This window comes from Mustela lutreola, chromosome 6 (assembly GCF_030435805.1).
Source record: "Mustela lutreola isolate mMusLut2 chromosome 6, mMusLut2.pri, whole genome shotgun sequence".
NCBI lineage: Eukaryota > Metazoa > Chordata > Mammalia > Carnivora > Mustelidae > Mustela > Mustela lutreola.
In genome coordinates this window covers 57,096,500-57,116,074 of record NC_081295.1, presented here as the reverse complement: position 1 = coordinate 57,116,074, position 19,575 = coordinate 57,096,500, and the positions used below count along the sequence as shown (strand labels likewise).

At 34.0% G+C, this 19,575-nt stretch overlaps 1 protein-coding gene across 6 annotated transcripts in view; it reads right to left on the bottom strand.

Moving 5' to 3' along the window:
• SHPRH (SNF2 histone linker PHD RING helicase) overlaps nucleotides 1-19,575 on the bottom strand; it is an 89,483-nt gene that overhangs the window by 47,926 nt on the left and 21,982 nt on the right. For all 6 annotated transcript variants that reach the window (XM_059177322.1, XM_059177326.1, XM_059177327.1 and 3 more), the window contains 6 exons: nucleotides 17,094-17,345; nucleotides 16,182-16,260; nucleotides 10,215-10,378; nucleotides 9,853-10,109; nucleotides 8,367-8,488; nucleotides 1,108-1,196 (listed from right to left, as the gene is read on the bottom strand). In XM_059177322.1, the coding sequence (XP_059033305.1) occupies nucleotides 1,108-1,196; nucleotides 8,367-8,488; nucleotides 9,853-10,109; nucleotides 10,215-10,378; nucleotides 16,182-16,260; nucleotides 17,094-17,345 (963 nt within the window). The remainder of the gene's footprint in view (nucleotides 1-1,107; nucleotides 1,197-8,366; nucleotides 8,489-9,852; nucleotides 10,110-10,214; nucleotides 10,379-16,181; nucleotides 16,261-17,093; nucleotides 17,346-19,575) is intronic.

Below are 19,575 nucleotides of genomic sequence, written 5' to 3'. Positions count from 1 at the left end.
GAAGCTAGAGTTAAAGATGATATAGGAAAAAAGAGATAACTGCATCTATTTGGTATAAGCCAGGCTTCTCACTATGATATTTAGTCTGTAGCTGATTAAGAGGCTCCCTCTGGAGTCAAGGGCTGTGAGGAGAAATAAGTAATTTCCACCTGTTAACTTGACTCTTTACCTGGGAAGACAGCTTAGGGCTAAAGGATAATCAGGAAGAGAGTTCTGGTAAGATTGGATTTGCTGCTAGTGGTTTGAGACTATAAAGGTTAACTGGCTATGGATTTCAATGAACCTGTAAATGACACTATGGAAACAAAGTAGTAGAAACTCTGCTCCTCTTCTCCATGTGTGCTTGTGGAAGAGGATTTCTGTTGCTTCCTGAACACGGTGGTGCAACACACTGGGGAGAACACCTGTCTCTTTCTATCCCCTTATTATTTTATCCCCCCAAAAAACCAACAGAGTGGCTAATCTGACTGAACAGAACCAAAACATTCAGTGGGCCATGGTTTACAGTATACAGGATTATTAAAACCCAAAGGAAGAAACAGGCTGACTGCTTACTCTTCACTTCTGGACTCAGGCATACTGGACTCAGCTGTCTTCTTGCCCACTTTTCTACTTCTGCTTCTTTTTTTCAGGAGCCTATTACATTTCTATTTCTGCTTTCTTCCATGAGGCAAACACATTTGCTTAAGACTGAAGACCTGACTTCTGTAATCCTCACCCATACAGAATGTAAGTAGGCTTGTATTTAATTTTCTTCTCTTTCCCCCAAACACTCCTACTAATACTCGCTGAGGCACATGTGAACATGTGGGTCCCAAGGTCTTGATTGTGTATGATAAAGAAGTTCCATTAAGGACTCAAGCCTAAACTTAGGAAGATTAATAAAAGTGGTCCTTATTTACCATTTAGCTACAGAGCCTTGTATATATGATCCACTGAACAGGACTAAGAAAGAGAAGAGATTCAGTACTTAAAATAAATGTTATAATTCAAATACCCAGATTTTCCTAAGAGACTTCCAAAAATTAAATGAAAAGATCATCATGAAAAATTATTTTGTAAAAAATAAATAGACTATATACTTGAAATTGTTTAGTGATCACTTACCTGAAGTGAATCCGTTTTGAGTTTTCCTTTGTGTTCCTCAGATGAACGCAACACTTCTCTGTACAGCTCTGCTGCCAAGGCATACTCACCTGAAGAATTAAAATGTATTTAAAGCAAAAGAAAGCCATATATTTAACTCCCAATGAGATCTAGTAATCTATTACCTAGAAATGTCTACTGTAAAATATAACAATGATTATACCCCACTCTTTTTAAAAGAAAAGGAATTTGACTTGTATTAATATGACTGCCCAGTAAAAAAGCTGATGATTAACTCCATTTGCTAATTCCATAGCATAGAACACAAATCAGATATACTTATGCTTTAATATTATACTGAAAAACAAACTGAATAAACTCTTTTTAGATGACTTTCCTCTTACTGATGTTAAAGGGTGCCAATTAGTGGTCATTTTGAAGCTTGAAATTAAGAACTTTATAAATAAATATTCAAAACACTATGATCAACCTACACATAATTCTCAGATAAATAATACTCTCTTTTCATAACTACCATACTTATAAAAGATGGTAAAATGACTAAACTATAATATAAACAGTTGAATTTGAACTATTCACTATATCTTTTTTAAAATTTTTACTTAAAAAATACATGCCTTCTGGGAAACACATAAAAATAGGCATATTCATTAAGTTTATAAGCTTAAGCCAAATTTAGAAATACCCATTCTTTGCCACTTGATGGCACTAACATTTCCAAGTAAATAAATAGTACTGAATTTGATACGTACCAAGCAAATTTTCTCGAAAAAATACGTGCAGAAAACACATTGTACCAAGTTGGAATAATACTATGTTTTTAAAACCATAATCAGTGAGGACCTTAGAACATACATTATATATCATACATATATGTTTGTATATAATACAAACAAATCCCTTGAGTTTGCAGTTTATTTTACATTTCTTTTAGAAGTCAAAACCCACAAATTTCTCTGGGCAACTAATTTCTTTAAAGTTTTATCAGGTAAATTACAGGAAAATTGGTAAATTCTCTCCATGGCAACTCAAACAGAGTGGTGGATTAATAATCTTTGTGAGGTCAAAAGAATTGGAATTAATCAAAAAATGCCTTTCTAGTTCCAACAGCATAATACTAAATACATAAATTTTGTGAAAAGTGTAGATATAAAGAAGCATTTGTATACACGAAGTTATAAAATGCTTAAAACTGTACATTACTTCAGCATTATGAAATACTTACATGATTTTAAGAACTATATTCTACTTTGTGTTAGAGAGACTAAAATCAAATTATCTAAACCAAAGCTATTAAAGATTTTAATGGTAGATTTTATAAAAAGGCATATTTACATTAGTAATTTCCTCATTGTGTATAAGAATGGTCCCAAAGTCATTATGGCATCAAAGCTATAAAACTATGCAATCTTATTAAAAATGCAGTAATAGATGAGTAACAATAGACTCTGTTGAACAGGGTATTCAATGATTCATTAAAGTTGCAAAAACATAAGTTTAGTTCAGCCAGAAAAGTTATCAGAAAAATTAGAATAAATTTCTGCAAAGAATGAGCAATTCTAGGGACGCCTGGGTGGCTCAGTTGGTTGGGCAGCTGCCTTCGGCTCAGGTCATGATCCCAGCCTCCTGGGATCGAGTCCCACATCCGGCTCCTTGCTCGGCGGGGAGCCTGCTTCTCCCTCTGCCTCTGCCTGCTATTCTGTCTGCCTGTGCTTTATCTCTGATAAATAAATAAAATCTTTAAAAAAAAAAAAAAAAAAAAAGAATGAGCAATTCTAAAATAAAGACAGAGGCACTGAGCTCATTGCAGTTTATTATAAAAGTAAGCTGAGGTCATGGAAATGAAGCTAATGAGTAAATGAAGTAATAGAAAGATGGCTATACTATTTCATACTCTCGATATCAGTGTATGAATGAGAATCCACTTGTTTCTACATCCTTGACAACATTTTATCTGTTTAAGCCATTTCAATAAAGGCATATATAGGGATGTTCATGTGGTTTGCCTATACTTAATGACTAATGATGATATTTTCACATGCTTTTTAGCATCTCTATATATTGACTGAAATCTGTCCAAACATTTTGCCTATTTTCCTTGTGTTGTTGTCTTATCATTGGTTTTTAATAGTTCTTTTCATATTCTGAATACAAATCCTTTCTCAGTCTTGTGATTTGCAAATATCTTCTCTATTCAATGCCTTATCTTTTTATTTTCTTAAGAATGCCTTTTGAGAAGTAGAGGTTATTAATTTTTTAAAGATTTTATTTATTTATTTGACAGAGAGAGAGGCAGAGAGGCAGGCAGAGAGGGGGGGAAGCAGACTCCCTGTTGAGCAGAGAGCCCAATGTGGGCCTCGATCCCAGGACCCTGAGATCATGACCTGAACTGAAGGTAAAGGCTTAATTCACTGAGCCATCTAGGTGCCCTAAGAGGTTATTATTTTGATGAAGTGAAATGTATCAGTTTTTTATGGACTGTGCTTTTGGTGTCATCTCTAAATCTCTACCTAATCCTTAATCACAATTTTATTTTTTTTTAATCCTTGTGTCTTTCTCTAAGTTTTATAGTTTTAGGTTTTAATTTTGGTTGACTATCCTCTGTATTATGAACTTTCTATATGGTGCAACACTGAAGTTTTTTTTTTGAATAAAGGTATCTAATTGTTCTAGCACCATTTACTGAAAATACTGACTTTGCTTCACTGAAATACTTTTGTATCTTTGCCAAAAAATCAAATGAACATAAAATAGTAAGTGGGACTTTTTCTGGACTCTGTTCTGGTCCATTGGTCTACTCGCTTATCTTTATGCCTAGGTCACACTGCCCTGATTATTGCAGCTTTAAAATAAATTTTGGTTCAGGTAGTGTAAATCTTCCAATTGTTTTATGCTTTTCCGAAGTTGTTTTGCCTATTCTAGGTGAATTTCAGAATCAGCCTGTCAACTGCTATAAATAGCCTGATGAAATTTTGACTGGAAAATTCTGATTGCATTAACTATGCATCAATTTAGGATGAATCAGCATGTTAACTAACAGTAATGAGTTTTCTGATCCATGAACATGGTATTAAGTAGGTGTTCTTTAAATTTTCCTCAGCAATGTTTGTAATTTTCAATGTTTCTGTGAATACTATAAACATCTTACACATCTCTTTTCAAGCTGATGCTTAAGTATTTATTTTGTTTTGATACTACTATGAATGGCACTGTCATAATTTCTAACTGTTCATTTCTAGCATATAGGAGTAAAATAATTTTTTTAAAAGATGTTATTTATTTATTTGACAGAGAGACACAGCAAGAGAGGGAACACAAGCAGGGGGATGTGAGAGGGAGAAGCAGGCTTCCTGACGAGCAGGGAGCCTGATGCAGGGCTTGACTCCAGGCCCCTGAGATCATGATCTAAGCTGAAGGCAGTGGCTTAACCCAGTGAGCCACCCAGGTGCCCCAAAATAAATTTTTATATACTCTTCTTGTATGATGTAACTTTTCAGAACTCACTTACTAGTTTTAGTCGTTTTCCTACATGGACAATCATATTGTAGTAAATAAAGACAGTTTTACTTTTTTTCCTATTTAAACCGATAACTTTTATTTCTTTTGTTTTAACAGCACTGGAGAGAATTCAGATACAATATTGAAGAGAAGTGGTGATGGGACATTCTTCATTGTTCATGATCTTAGAAAAACATTCAGTTTTCAACCATTAAGTATAGCATTGGCTGTAAATTTTTTATAGATGTCTTTTATCAAAGTGAGTAAGTTTTCTTTCTGAAAAGAAAGAAAAGATTGCTGCCAGATTGCTGAAAAGTTTTTAATCAGGAATAGATACTGACTTTAGTCAAGTACTTTTCCTACATTTATTGAGATGTTTGCAAGGTTTTTCCTTCTTAGTTGTTAATTTGGTGAAACATATTAATTAATTTTTTTAAAAAGATTTTATTTATTTATTTATTTGGCAGAGAGAGAGAGAGAGATCACAAGTAGGCAGAGAGGCAGGCAGAGGGAGAGGAGGAAGCAGGCTCCTCGTGAAGCAGAGAGCCTGATGTGGAACTAGATCCCAGGACCCTGAGATCATGACTTGAGCCGAAGGCAGAGGCTTAACCCACTGAGCCACCCAGGTGCCCTCATATTAATTAATTTTTGAATATTAAGTCAACCCTGCATTCCCAGAATAAATTCCACTTGGTCATAACATAATTATTTTTATATATTATTGGATTCATTTTGTTAAAATTTTTTTAAAATTTTGCATCTATGTTTCTGAGTGATACTGGTCTATGGTTTCATAATCAGGATGATGCCTCAAGATAAGCTGGAAATTATTCTTTCCTTTTTAATTTTCTGGAAGAGTTTATACAGATTTGATATTTCTTCCTTAAATGTTTGATAAAATTCACCAAGGAAATCATCTGGGCCTAGAATTTTCTTTGTGGTTAAGTTTTTTAGCAATAAAATTAATGTCTTGAATAGATACAGTGCTACGCAGGTTATCTATTTCCAGTCAGTTTTTGTGGTTTGCCTTGCTGAGTAAGCTTTGGTAGTTTGTACTTCTTAAGTATTTGTTTACATAAGTTGTCATTTTTCTGCCATACAGTTGTTCATAAAATTCTTTTATAATCTTTTAAATATCTGTACACTCTGTAACGATGTCACCTCTCTCATTACTGATTCTTGATAACAGTAATTTGTGTAATTTCTTCTTCCCTAAACAGTTCGACTAAAGGTTTATAACCACTGATCTTCGCAAAGAATCAGTTTTTGATTTCATCCTTTCTCTCTACTGGTTTTGTTTTCCTCTTAATTGATTTCTGCATTATGTTTATTATATTCCATCTTTTGCTGACTTGGTATTTCTTTTTTTAGTTTCTTAAGGTATAAGCTGATGCCAATGATTTACAACTTTTTTCCAAGTTGGTGTTCGGTTTCCCTTTTAATTACTGATCAAGACTCTACAATTCTCAATGTTATGTTTTCATTTTACTTCACTTCAAAACACTTGTCAGTTTCCCTTTTGATTTGTTCATTAAGCCAAAGGTTGTTCAGAATTATTTTAATTAGTTTCAAAATATTTGGGGACTTTACAGTTTGACATCATTTTCTTTCTTTGACGTCCAATTTAAATCTAGTGTAGTCAGAGAATGTATTTAAGACTTGCATCCTTTTAAATTTTCTGAATTGGTTTATAGCCCAGAACATGCTTCGTCTTGGTAAACACTCCATGTGCACTTGAAAAGAATACGTATTATTTGGTGGGGTAAAGTGTATTTTAACTGTTGACTATGTTAATTGGTTGTTAGTGTTGAGTTTTCCATGCCTCTATTTTGTCTTCTTACTGTCAATAATTGGAAGAAGGATGTTGAAATCTCTGACTATAACTATAGTTCTGCCTATTTCTCACTGTAGTTTTATCAGTTCATGTTTTATTTTGAAGCCTTGGTTTTAGGTCCATAAACATTTAGGATTATTTTCCAGTGATAGAATAACACTGTGTCTTTGGAGTATTCTTGCCTGGTGGTAATACAGTCACTCCAGCTTTCTTTTGATTGGTGTAAATATGGCATATCTTTTTTTTATCCGTTTACACTTGCATCTTTAAATAAAAAGAGGTTTCTTGTAAATAATGTATTATCAGACATTGTTTTTTAAAATCCATTCTGAAAATCTCTGCCTAAAGGGGCATTTAGACCACTGCATCTAATGGGAACACTGATATGCTGATATGGGTTTAAATCTACTATGTGAACATGTTCCCACAGTACCCACTGATATGAGTTTAAATCTACTGTCTTGCTGTTTGTTTTATATTTGTCTCAGCTGTTCTATGTTTTACTGTTTTAAGATTTTTCATTATTACTTTTTAACTCATCTTTTAGATTATTACCTCTAACTTTTTGTTGTGTTTTCAGTAGTTGCTTTAGGTTATTTATATAGCATGTATCTTTGATTTGTCAGTCTACTGTCATGAATTACACCACTTCATATATAGTGTAAAAACTTTACAACATTACATGCCTGTGTGTTCTCCTCCCAGATATTGTGCTGTTATTGTTCTATACTTTACATTTTCATGTTATAACTTTGTATGTAATATTCATTTTCATAACATAACTTTATATTTCTTCATGTATTTTTCTTCAGAGACTTTAGTACATTTATATTACATTACTTGAAGTTATCTACAATCTCACTGTGGTCTTTTCAAATTTTTCAGTCTTTATCCTGTTTTTCATGTTGAATGGCTTCTATTGCTACTTTATTCTTTAATTTTTATGATTTTCTTTTCTCTAGTGTGTCTAACCTATTATTAAGTGTATTTTTTAATCAAATACTGAAATGCACATCTTTAGAAGTCTAAAATAATGTTTCAATGTCTCTACCCAACATGTTTAATATTTTTTTCTCTTGAGGCTATAAAATACAGCTTAATGATTCTCCTATTTATGTGGCAAGGGTTTTACTAAATGGTGCTCATTAAAAGAGCTAGTTAAGTATCTTCTGCTTTGGCCATTACAAAATAACAGGGAATATGAATTTACCCTCCTTTCTGAAACAAGTAAAATAACATGCAAAATATATGAAACAACAGACTGTCACTAGACATTAGGCAATAAAAAATGGTAATCCCTGAGAGATGAGAAACACCAATTAAACATTTTTCCACGAAAGATTCCCTTTTAATGTGCTTAATTGTGTGCATAACAGTAAAAGTGTAACTATAACCATACACATTGTATATCTGTCTATTTCTCCTTGTTAAGAATTTAAGCTCCATGAGATCAAAGACCTTACTTGGCTTTACTGTATTATTACAAGATCGTAACTGGTACATAACACTCTACTATGCACTGAAAGATGAATTTACAAACATTATTTTGTAAATCGATGACTAAGATGCCCTGAATGTGCCAAAATTTAACCATTCTTCTATTTCTAAATATTTTGCTTGATTTCAGTTGTTCACTACTACTGACTAAGGTTAATAATTTATTGCCAAATTTTGTTCAAAACCTACTTTCCCTAATCAATAACAACAACAAACTTCTAAAGTGGAAATGTTTGGTGAAAGCATATGTAAACTTTGAAAGTTTTTCAAATGTTCAGCATAAGTACTTTCCATATGTTTAAATCTACCTAAATTAAGATCAGTAGTGTGTGAGACTGTCTTTCTTCGGGGGATTTTGATTTCTACTATAACTAATCTGTCTCATTAAGTATTTATAAGAATCAGAGATAACAAAGCAATCACCTTCTACCTTTAATGATGTGGATGCCTGCTAAGCCATTGAGAGCACAAACTAGCTGCCGGTGTGCTTCTTCACATTCAGTTCCACATTTCTTCTGCAGAGATGTCAGCAGCTCTTCCATTGTCATAGTGCTAAAAGAAAAGGCAGATTTTTCAGAACTGAAAAGAAAATCCTAGATTAGTGTATTTCATCACATAAGATCAAGAGTATCTGACTCTTAAACAGTCGGTGTCTATCCTCAGATCTTTCTCTTAACCTCCATTTTTACCACTATCACTTTTTTTTAACTCCATTACTTCTTACTATTTTAGCAAGCATTCTATCTGATACCGTCATTCTTTCCTTTTTCCCCGTTTAGTCAATGGAGAAGGGAACTACAAAATTTTCCTAATATATGAACTACAACATGATATAATTAAAAGAGTATGGGTGTCAGAAGGTAAGTTTAAGTGTAAATCCCTAGTATTATGATTTAATTAATCTCCATGGGCCTGAATTTCTTTTTATCCATAAAAAAAGAAATACTTTTCAAGGATCAGATCAAATGCCATTTCCACCAAAAGGATGTCTAACATGAACAACAGCAATTATTTCCACATTCTGTCTGTAGCCATTTATATGTATCTCTTATAAAATATGCTTATTTGCCTTACATTATAGAAATTTATAATCTTTGTCATCTCCTTTATTTGCCTACCAACTGCGTAAGGGCAAAGACAAAAAAAAAATTCCTTTTCATATTTCTTAATAATACCTCATCCTTTTAATACCAGGTGCTAAAAAAAAAAAGGCCAGTTGCTGAGTCACACAGTCTGATGAAGGAAAACTTTCTGGCATAATAAACTACAGTGAACATAAATGCCTTATTAGGATGAAATAATCAAACAGAAAGACTTAGCACAATTACAAATAAAATATGTAATGGTACTCTAACTCATCTAATTCCCTGATGTGGGAACCAAAAGATATAATAAGAACAAAAATATCAGTCATATCTGAAGTATAACAAAACAAAACAAACAAAAAAACTAGAACAAAACAACAAAATCCCAAAATAGTTCTAACATTAAAAGAAACGTTTAGGGCGCCTGGGTGGCTCAGTGGGTTAAGCCACTGCCTTCGGCTCAGGTCATGATCTCAGGGTCCTGGGATCGAGTCCCGCATCGGGCTCTCTGCTCAGCAGGGAGCCTGCTTCCTCCTCTCTCTCTCTCTGCCTGCCTCTCTGCCTACTTGTGATCTCTCTCTGTCAAATAAATAAATAATATAAAAAAAAAAAAAAAAAAAAAAAAAAGAAACGTTTAAAACCATGAAACTAAGTGTGGTAACGTGACTCTTTCATAAATGGAGTTCCACACCAAAGAGAAACCACATTACTAAAAATAACTGACAAGTCTGTTAAAACACCCCTGAATGAAACTGTGGGCTAGGTAGCTAATAGCTTCCTGTCTATCACTACTACATTATCAATTGCAGTATAAGGAAACGGTAATAAAACCTTTTTTGGAGTGGCAAGAATTCCCCACGAACCGCCTGTGGGTGGCAGCAGGCCTGCCTGAGCCTCAGCAGTGGATATAGGATAGAGGTAACCGTCCTTCGGTCCAGGCTGCTGAGCTTCAGTGCCCAGTCAGAAATCTTCCTGAGTTTTACTACAGCATCCTGGCAGCATACTTCATGCTGACGGTGATAGAAATGCCTTTCCACTGGAGAAAAGTGAAGCCAGTGGATTTCTTCTGTCTGAGGAGGTATCTGGATCTGTCGGGAGAGGAAAAAAATGATTTCACCTGAAAATTTAACTTCCATCCCAACTCTTGTCTTCTCTTGTAATGTCCTTAATCAGTAAGAACTTATCCTACTCACTTGGTCAATCACATCTTTCTTTGCAGACCTCCAGAGTATCTCGGCAATAAAGCTGTAGAGGAGCTGAGGATTCTTCTTGCAGTAAGGGCGATAAAGAAGTCGAACCCACCAGTGTTTGACACAGTAAGGTTCAATACCAAGAAAGACCACCAACCCAAAAAGATCTGAGAACAAAATAAGAAAAGAGCATATTAAGAATAACTGTTTCTATATTTCCTCATTACTATTCTGAATAACCACTTTCACAGACATTATACATTACATGGTATTTCCCACAAACTAAAATATGGATTGTATAGACTCTTGAATCTGGAAGTTAACTCTACTTTGACTTACATTTCTGGGTATTTATTTTGCTCCAGATTTTGTGCTAGGAGCTAAAATGTGAAACCATTACATAAACCTTCTACTTAATTCAAAAGACCAGAATTTCCATCAGAAGTAAAACTAGCAAATGACTCATTAGTGTGAACCTGATCAAGAGATACATAAAAAGAGTCAGACACTGAAACTACTAGATGTAAGACTTGCTGGATTTGAAAATAAGTTTGAATGACATAGGTGATAATTCATTACACTTTTTGGTCTAATGATTCTACTTTGGAAAAATAAGACTAAAGCAATGATTAAAAAATAGAGACAAGATTAACCCAAATGATGATATTCATAGCAACAACAAACAAAATAAAAATGACTCCAATAAAGGGATGATTAAATGATAAATAATGAATGATGAAAGAAATTACATAGTATTCTCCATAACACAAAAGCTTTCTTTTTCTGATCCAGTATGTCCTGTGTTTGTTAGATTTACTGCATGGTACTTATGTATTTCACGATTGGGCACGCTCAATTTTATATACTATTTTCTGCTCACTTAACATACCCTACACAGTTTTCACATTTATGATGAATTTTTAAAACATGGAAAACTGCTTAAGATACAATGAAAAAAAGAATACAAAATGATGCATTGTAGTATGAGGATAAATATATAAACCTTTATATTAAAAATGGAATAGTGGATGTATCTTCAAATGAAGATTATGGATGAGTGTAATTTTCTTGCTATTTTTCTTTATTGTTGAAGATGTTCACATTGGGCTATACTCTTTAGAAATCATGAAAATTGTTTTTACCCATATTCTGAATATGCCCAACAAATATTTAGGTTGAATTAAGTTACTCTGATGATTTCTGACAGTTAACATCTGAAAGACACAATGCCTATATGCAGATATCAACGGATATATTATATACATTTCTGTTAAAATCAATCTAGTTGCTCTTCGAGGTCCTAAAGATGACAAAATCTGCCAAAACCAAATTCGTAATCTCTTTGCCCAAACATGCTTCTCTTCTAGTGCTATTGTAAATAATGTTACTGTCCATGGATACAAGTCGGAAATCTTGGCATCTCCTGATCACTGCTAAGCCTTACTTTTTTTCTTATCCACTTTTCCATTTCTTCAGGACAGTCCTACTTCAAATCAGGTGTCAGCATCACTTATCCAGATTACCTACTGTAGCCAACTTGAGATGATCCCCAACCACTCACTCTGTTTAAATCCTTTCAATAGCTTCTACTTTTCACTAAGAAATTAAAATTCTTTATCATGGCCTATAGAATCCTCTGTGGTCTGGTCTATATTCAACTATATAGTCTCTCAACCTACTGTGTTTTCCCTAGCTCTTTTATTATAGCCACACTGATTCCTTCTGTTCTCCTCCTGCCTGATCATCTTTATACTTTATTTCCTTTACAAAAGAGAATTCTTCCCTCCCTCTTTACCTAGCTCATATCAATATTTCAGATCCTGGCTCAGCCGTCATTTCCTTCTGTATCTCTATTATGTGATGTCACAGAACCAGACATCTTTCCTGAGCCTATTATAGCTTGAATTCTATATTTATTTCATACATTAAAGTTATCTTGACTGCAATCTTATACTTGTCTCAGTAATTAACAAATATATCTTCCCTTTAAGCTGTAAGCTCAAGAAGGTCAGGGACCTTGTCTGTTTTTTTTGCTATTATACTTCACAAAGAATAAATGAACCAATAAATGTACCACAAAGTACTCAAAGAAGCTAAAATGAATACATGAATATATAAATGGATAATAAGAAAAACAAAAAGCACTGAAAGCAGCTACTATTCATTGAATATTTAGTATCTGGCAGGTACTGTGCTCTACTTTTTGTATACTTCATTATAATTAATCTTAGGGACGCCTGGGTGGCTCAGTTGGTTAAGCAGCTGCCTTCGGCTCAGGTCATGATCCCAGCGTCCTGGGATCGAGTCCCACATCGGGCTTCTTGCTCAGCAGGGAGCCTGCTTCTCCCTCTGCCTCTGCCTGCCATTCTGTCTGCCTGTGCTCGCTCTCTCCCCCTCTCTCTCTCTGATAAATAAATAAAATTTAAAAAAAAAAAAACAAAAAAAAAAAAACATCTTACTTACAAATTAGGGAAAACAAAAATGTGAATGTTTATCTAACTTCTTTATGGATATAAAATTCAATATGTAGTCAACCTGGTTGTTGCAGAGTGGTACAATTTTGCCCTGAAGGGATATCTGGCAAGGTCCAAAATATATTCGTACGTGTCAGAACCGCAGAAGTGTTACTGCCATCTAGTGGGTGGAAGCCAAATATTTTAAGATGCATAACACCCGTCCCAACAACAAAAAAAATACCTAGTCCCAAATGTCAACAGAGCCAAGATTGAGAAACCTTGTTCTAAAATCAAAACAAAAAGAAAAAAAAGCAAATGATACTACCACTTCCAACTGCAACATCGTAAGTCCTGGCAGGCTAAGATTTCTAAAACAACTACAAAAAGAAGAGATACAATGAAGAATCATAGTGTTAGACATCAGGGAATTATGGAAGCAAAGATGAAGGATGAACTATACTTCCTGAAAGTTTAGAAAAGCTCTTTTTCAAGTAGTTTGGGCTTGAGGAAACTTTTGGGGCTGATCATCGTAACTGTGTAAATAGATTCACGGATATATATGTATGTCAAAAGCTCACAAATTTTATATTTTAAATATTTACAGTTTTATTATATGTCATTTATACCTCAATAAAGCTGTACAGACATTTCTCCAAAGAAGACATATAGATGGCTAACAGATACATGAAAAGATGCTCAACATCACTTATTATCAGGGAAATGCAAATCAAAACCACAAAGAGAGAGCATCTCATACCAGTCAGAATAGCTAAAATCAAAAACACAAGAAACAACCAATGTTGGTGAGGATGCAGAGAAAAAGAAAGTCTTGGTGGGAATGAAAACTGGTATAGCCACTGTGGAAAACAGTATGGAAGTTCCTCAAAAAAAAAAAATGAAATATAGAATTCTCATAGGATCCAGTAATTCCACTATTGGGTAGTTACCCAAAGAAAACAAAAACATTAATTCAAAAAGATGTATGTATCCCTATATTTATTGCAGCCTTATTTACAACAGCCAAATTGTGAAAGTGTCCATCAATAGGTGAATGGATAAAGATGTGTGGTATATATATGTATTATATATATATACACACACATGTATATGTGTATATATATATGAATATTACTCAGCCATAAAAAAGGAATGCAATCTTGCCCTATGCAACAACATGAATGGACCTAGAGAGTATATAATGCTAAGTGAAATGAGTCAGTCAGAAAAAGATAAATATTTAAAGATTTCACTCATATGTGGAATTTAAGAAACAAACAAACAAACAAACAAACAAAAAAAAAGACAAACAATAAAACAGACTCTTAAATACCGAAAACAAACTGATCGTTACCAGAAGGGAGGTGGGGGTGGGTAGGTGAAATGGTGAAGGGGATTAAGTGTACACTTACCATGGTGACCACTGAGTAATGTATACATATAATTGCTGAATCACTATACTGTAAACCTAAAATTAATGTAACACTAGATGAATTATATAGTTGAACTATATATAGATATATTTCATATATAGATGAATACTATAGTGGAATTAAAAAATACACTCAAGAATTTGTTAAATCATGTAAGTGCTTACACATCTACCAAACCTTACATATCCAAAAAACCTACCCAGGAAACTGAGGAATCATTGTCCATATTCTTTCAATGTTAAAATTTAAAAAATGTAAACCTGATACTCATTTTCATTTTCTTGTATCCTCTCAGCTAACTTTTGAGTCTAATGAGATCTTATTAACAACTAAACATCTATAATTTGGGCAATTTCCAAATGTAATAGCAGACCACTAAATTTGGCCTTTTAGTTAGCCTGATATTCTTGTACAAATGGGTATCTTAATGTAATTTACTAAAATTATACAAATATTTAACTTACATTTATAATTATACACATTTATATTATAATTTATAATTAAAATATAGTTAGCCTGATATTCTTGTACAAATAGGTATCTTAATGTAATTTAATAAAATTATACATTTAATTTATATTTACAATTATACAAATTTATATAATTTATAATATATAGTAGTTAATATATATTATAAATTATATAAATTTGTATAATATATAGTAGTTAATATATATTATAAATTATAATAATTTAAAATTATACACATATTTAAATACATACTTATAGCCTTCCTAGAAAACACTTTGCTCCTAAAATTAATCATCAAAAAGTAATTGTTTTTCAGATGACAGTAATGAATGCTGATATTTTTATTTTTAAAAAGTGGCAAGTTATGCTGTTGAAAACAATGTATAAAAACCTGAATTTCCAGAAAGAATTTTTTTATATAGAAAGATAAGCTTTAAGGATGAACATCTGTCACAGAACTTCAAGAATATCTACATTTTATAATTATATTTTAATGACAACTTTTCTGAAAATTTATTACGTAAAACATTTAGCAAAACTTTTAGTTTTAAATATTCACAACTTGAGGGTGCCTGGGTGACTTAGTGGGTTAAAGCCTCTGCTCAGGTCATGATCCCAGGGCCCTGGGATCAAGCCCCGCATTGGGCTCTCTACTCAGCAGAGAGCCTGCTTCCCCCCCCCCCCCGCCTGCCTCTCTGCTTGCTTGTGATCTCTGTCTGTCAAATAAATAAATAAAATATTTTAAAAAAATATTCACAACTTGAAAAAAACTTGTAAAAATGCAGTATCTGTTCTATAGAAGAATAAGCTATATAGGTGAGAGGAATGCAGAAGCATGAGTTAAAATGTGTGTGTGGGAGTGGGGGAGAGCTTGACACAATCTAAATGTCCAAGAGGAACAGCTGAAGGAATGATGGTGTAAGCATATGAAGTGGTATTTTATAAAGCTATGAATAGGGGTGCCTGGGTGGCTCAGTGGGTTAAGTCTCTGCCTTCGGCTCAGGTCATGATCCCAGGGTCCTGGGATCGAGTCCACGTCTGGCTCTCTGCTTGGCAGGGAGTCTGTTTCCTCCTCTCTGCCTGCCCCTCTGCCTATTTGTGATCTCTGTCTGTCAAGTAAATAAATAAAATCTTTAAAAAAAAAAATTAAAAAAAAGGGCTATGAATACTTTGTAACATCTACAATTAATAAAATTGTGATCCCACTATTTATGGGTCAGCCAATGAAAATTATGATCCTTATTTTTATAGATACAGCCAACTGAAATTAATTCCTCTTCCCTCTCCTCTCTTTTTTCTTAGGTTCTTTCTGTTTTATATGTACCATTTTGGAACTCTGAGTTCAGTTGAGACCTGCATCTACACTGCTGAGGAGGGCACAATGACTGTTCAACTTAGGACCACGGGACTACTCACTGTGTATCTGTCCTCATAAATAAAAACAAAAACCACTTAATTACATTTCAAAGACAAATGCTTGAAACCACTAGGAGTGAAATACAAATATATGTATAATCACTTAAGTAAGGATTTCAACAAAGGTTAAACATACTTGTTCTGAAGAAAAGCAAGCTTTTTAAATACATGCAAAATGTGAGGAAAGCACACATTACCCTCTAGTCCTCTCTGCACTGGAGTGCCACTGATGCACCAGCGATTAATCCCACTCAAGCGCTGAGCCATTTCTGCTGCCTAACAAGAGAGAAATATGAAAGAAAAAGAAAAAAAAAAGGACAGGGCAAATTAGGAATATGTTTACTCCTGAAAACAGCCCACGAAAAGCCATGCTTCAGGTCAGACATATCCACTCTTATTCAACAGTTATCACACACAAATTTGAATGTCAAAAATCATTGGGTCATCTTCTAGCACAGTGGCTCTCATTAGTAGCAGGCTCCCATGTGCCCTCTCAAAAGAGGAAGGGTAGTTCAAGTTCATGTAAAATGAAAAAGTTCCCTGAATGACTGATATATCCCCTAAACCGCCCCATCCCTCATATGTGAACTAATATATTAATAGATGAGATTCACAAATTGAATTTAGGTTACAAACTGGCCAAAGAAGATGTAATAAGGATATATGATGAACAAAGGCTGAATCAATACTCCATCTAAAGTAGCATGATCTGCTCTGATATGCTCTCTCCGATAAAAAACTGCTGAACTTTGGCCCAAACCTATCAGAGCCTACATGATGAGATTTCCACTTAGCGGAAATGGCTTATAAAAGTCCCCAAACAGGTTTAATTTCATCTGCACCATACAAAAACTGCCATCTTATTCAAATACGTATAGGCATTGTAAACAGAGCAATAATTCACATGGTACCAAAATAATTCCTAAGGGTTATGTAGTTCATGGCACAAAAGAAAAGCAAATGTATTGTGTGTAACAGCAAACTTTTGGCCAATATCAATACTGTGGGTCAATTACACTTAAATTATTAAATTTTTTAAGGAGAGCTTCCCCAATCTCTTTCCCCTTTTCTCTTCCCCAGTGCTCAAAAGATTTTGCAGAAATTCTCACTTTTACAGCAGGGCATTCAACCATCTGGGCTTCATCAAGGCAGATCCTCCACCACTCCACAGCTACAAGGGGGCTGGGAATGGCCATATAGCGCTTCTGGTTCCGCAGGCGACGCCCATCCTCACTGTTGCTATGTGGGATATCTACATAGTTTAGTTCTGAACGAAGGACATCGTAGGTAATGATAACTATATCCTGTTCAGCCAAAAAATGAGGTTGTAAAAAACCGTCTTTCTTCACTCCTTGGTATACCTAGGCAATAATCAGCACAGACAAAATTATTGCACAAAGGTTCATCAAAAGATAACTAAAATATTCATTCTTTAAATCCTTACCAAGTCCTTTCTATTTGTTTAGTACCAAACATGCTGTGAGATACATTCCACACAGCCTAGACAAAGATACATTTTAGGGCGAAAGACCAATGACATAAGCAATGTGAAAGGAAATATAACAGAAGTAAAAATGGTAGCAAAGGAGAAAGACCAATGTTGGAACTGAGAAGGTAAATTCAGAGAGGAGTGAAAATTTGAGGTGGATCTTGAAGAACATTTAGTTCTCCCTGGTGGAGCAAGGGGAAAAGGACGTCTAGGTAGGTAGGTAGGTAGGTAGGTACAAAAGCACAAAGATATGAAGTAGAACAGTAAGGGCTATGATTTAGTGAATGCCTTTTATGTTGCAGACACTAAGCTGAGCTTTATCTCTTAGCTTCAATAACAATCTTGTTAGTAATTATTATTCCCATCCCACACATAAGAAACATGAAGTTTCTTGCTCAAAACTGGCAGAGCCTAGATTTAAACCAACATTTATTTATCCCACAACACAGAGCTCATCAATGGTAAAGATGGTATTTTACTTATTACTGTATTCTCTCTCCATGTCTATGATAGTAGCTCAAATATTGAAAATCTTAAATAACATTTGTGTGGAAAGAAGGAAGGAAGAAGAAAGGGAGAGAAGAATACTAACATAACTCAACAAAAATAGGTCTGGAGGGAATATACCTTAACATAGCAAAGGCCACATATGACAAACCCACAGCTAACATTGTACTCAATGGTGAAAAACTAAAAGCTTTCCGTCTAGGATCAAGAATAAGAGAAGGATATCTGTTCTCACCACTTTTATTCAACATAGTATTGAAAGTCCTAGCTGCAGCAATCAGATTAGAAAAAGAAATAAAAGGTACCCAAACTGGTCCAAGTTGGTAAGAAAGAAGTATAACTGTCACTATTATCAGATGATGTAACAGAACATACAGAAAACCCTAAAGATTCCACCTAAAAACTATCAGAACCAATTAGTGAATTCAGTAAGGTTGCAGGATACAAAATTAATATACAGAAATCTATTCTACTAATTTATCTATTTTATACAGTAAAAAAAAGTAAAAGAAAGAGAAATTAGGAAAATGGTCCCATTTACAATTATATCAAAAAGAAAAAAAATCTAATAATCAATTTAACCAAGGAGGTGAAAAACCTGTATCTGAAAACAGTAAGACATTGGCGACAGAAATTGAAGATGAAATAAACAAATGGAAAGATAAACCATGGCCGTGGATTGAAAAAAATTAATATTGTTAAAATGTCCATTGTACCCAAAGCAATCCACAGACTCAATGCAATCCCTATCAGACTACCAAAAGCATTTTTTTTCTGTTGGTATTCTGTATTTGTTCTGAACAACAAATAGAACAAATAATCCTAAAACTGGTATGAAACCACAAAAGGCCTTGAAGAGCCAAAGCAATCTGCAAAAGAAGAACAGAGCTGGAGGTATCATAATCCCAGATTTCAAGCTACACTACAAAGTTAAAGTGATCAAGAATAGGGTATTAGCACAAAAAGAGACACATAGATCAATGGAACAGGACAGACAGCCCAGAAGTAAACCCATGCTTACATGGTTAGTTAATCTACAACAAAAAAAGGCAAGAATATACGATGGAGAAAAGACAGTGTCTTCAATAAATGGTGCTGGGAAAACTGGACAGCTACATGCAAAAGAATAAAAATTAACCACTTTCTTTCACCACATAAAAATTAATAAATGGAAATGGAAAAAAAATGGAATAAAAACCTAAATGTGAGACCTGCAACCATAAAACTCCTAGAAGTAAATATACGCAGTCACCTCTTAGATGTTGGCCTTGGCCACGTATTTATGGATACATCTTCTCAGGCAAGGGAAACAGAAACGTAAACTACTGGACTGCAGCAAAATAAAAACCTTTTGCACGGCAAAGGACACCATCAAAACAAAAAGGCAACCAGTGAATGTAAAAGATATTTGCAAGTGATATATCCATTAAGGAGTTAATATCTAAAATATACAAGAACTTATGTAGCTAAATGCCAAAAAAAAAAAAAAAAATCTGATTTAAAAAATAAGAATAGGATCTGAACAGACATTTCTCCAAAGAAGACATACAGATGGCCAACAGACACATAAAAAGATGCTCAACATCACTAAACAG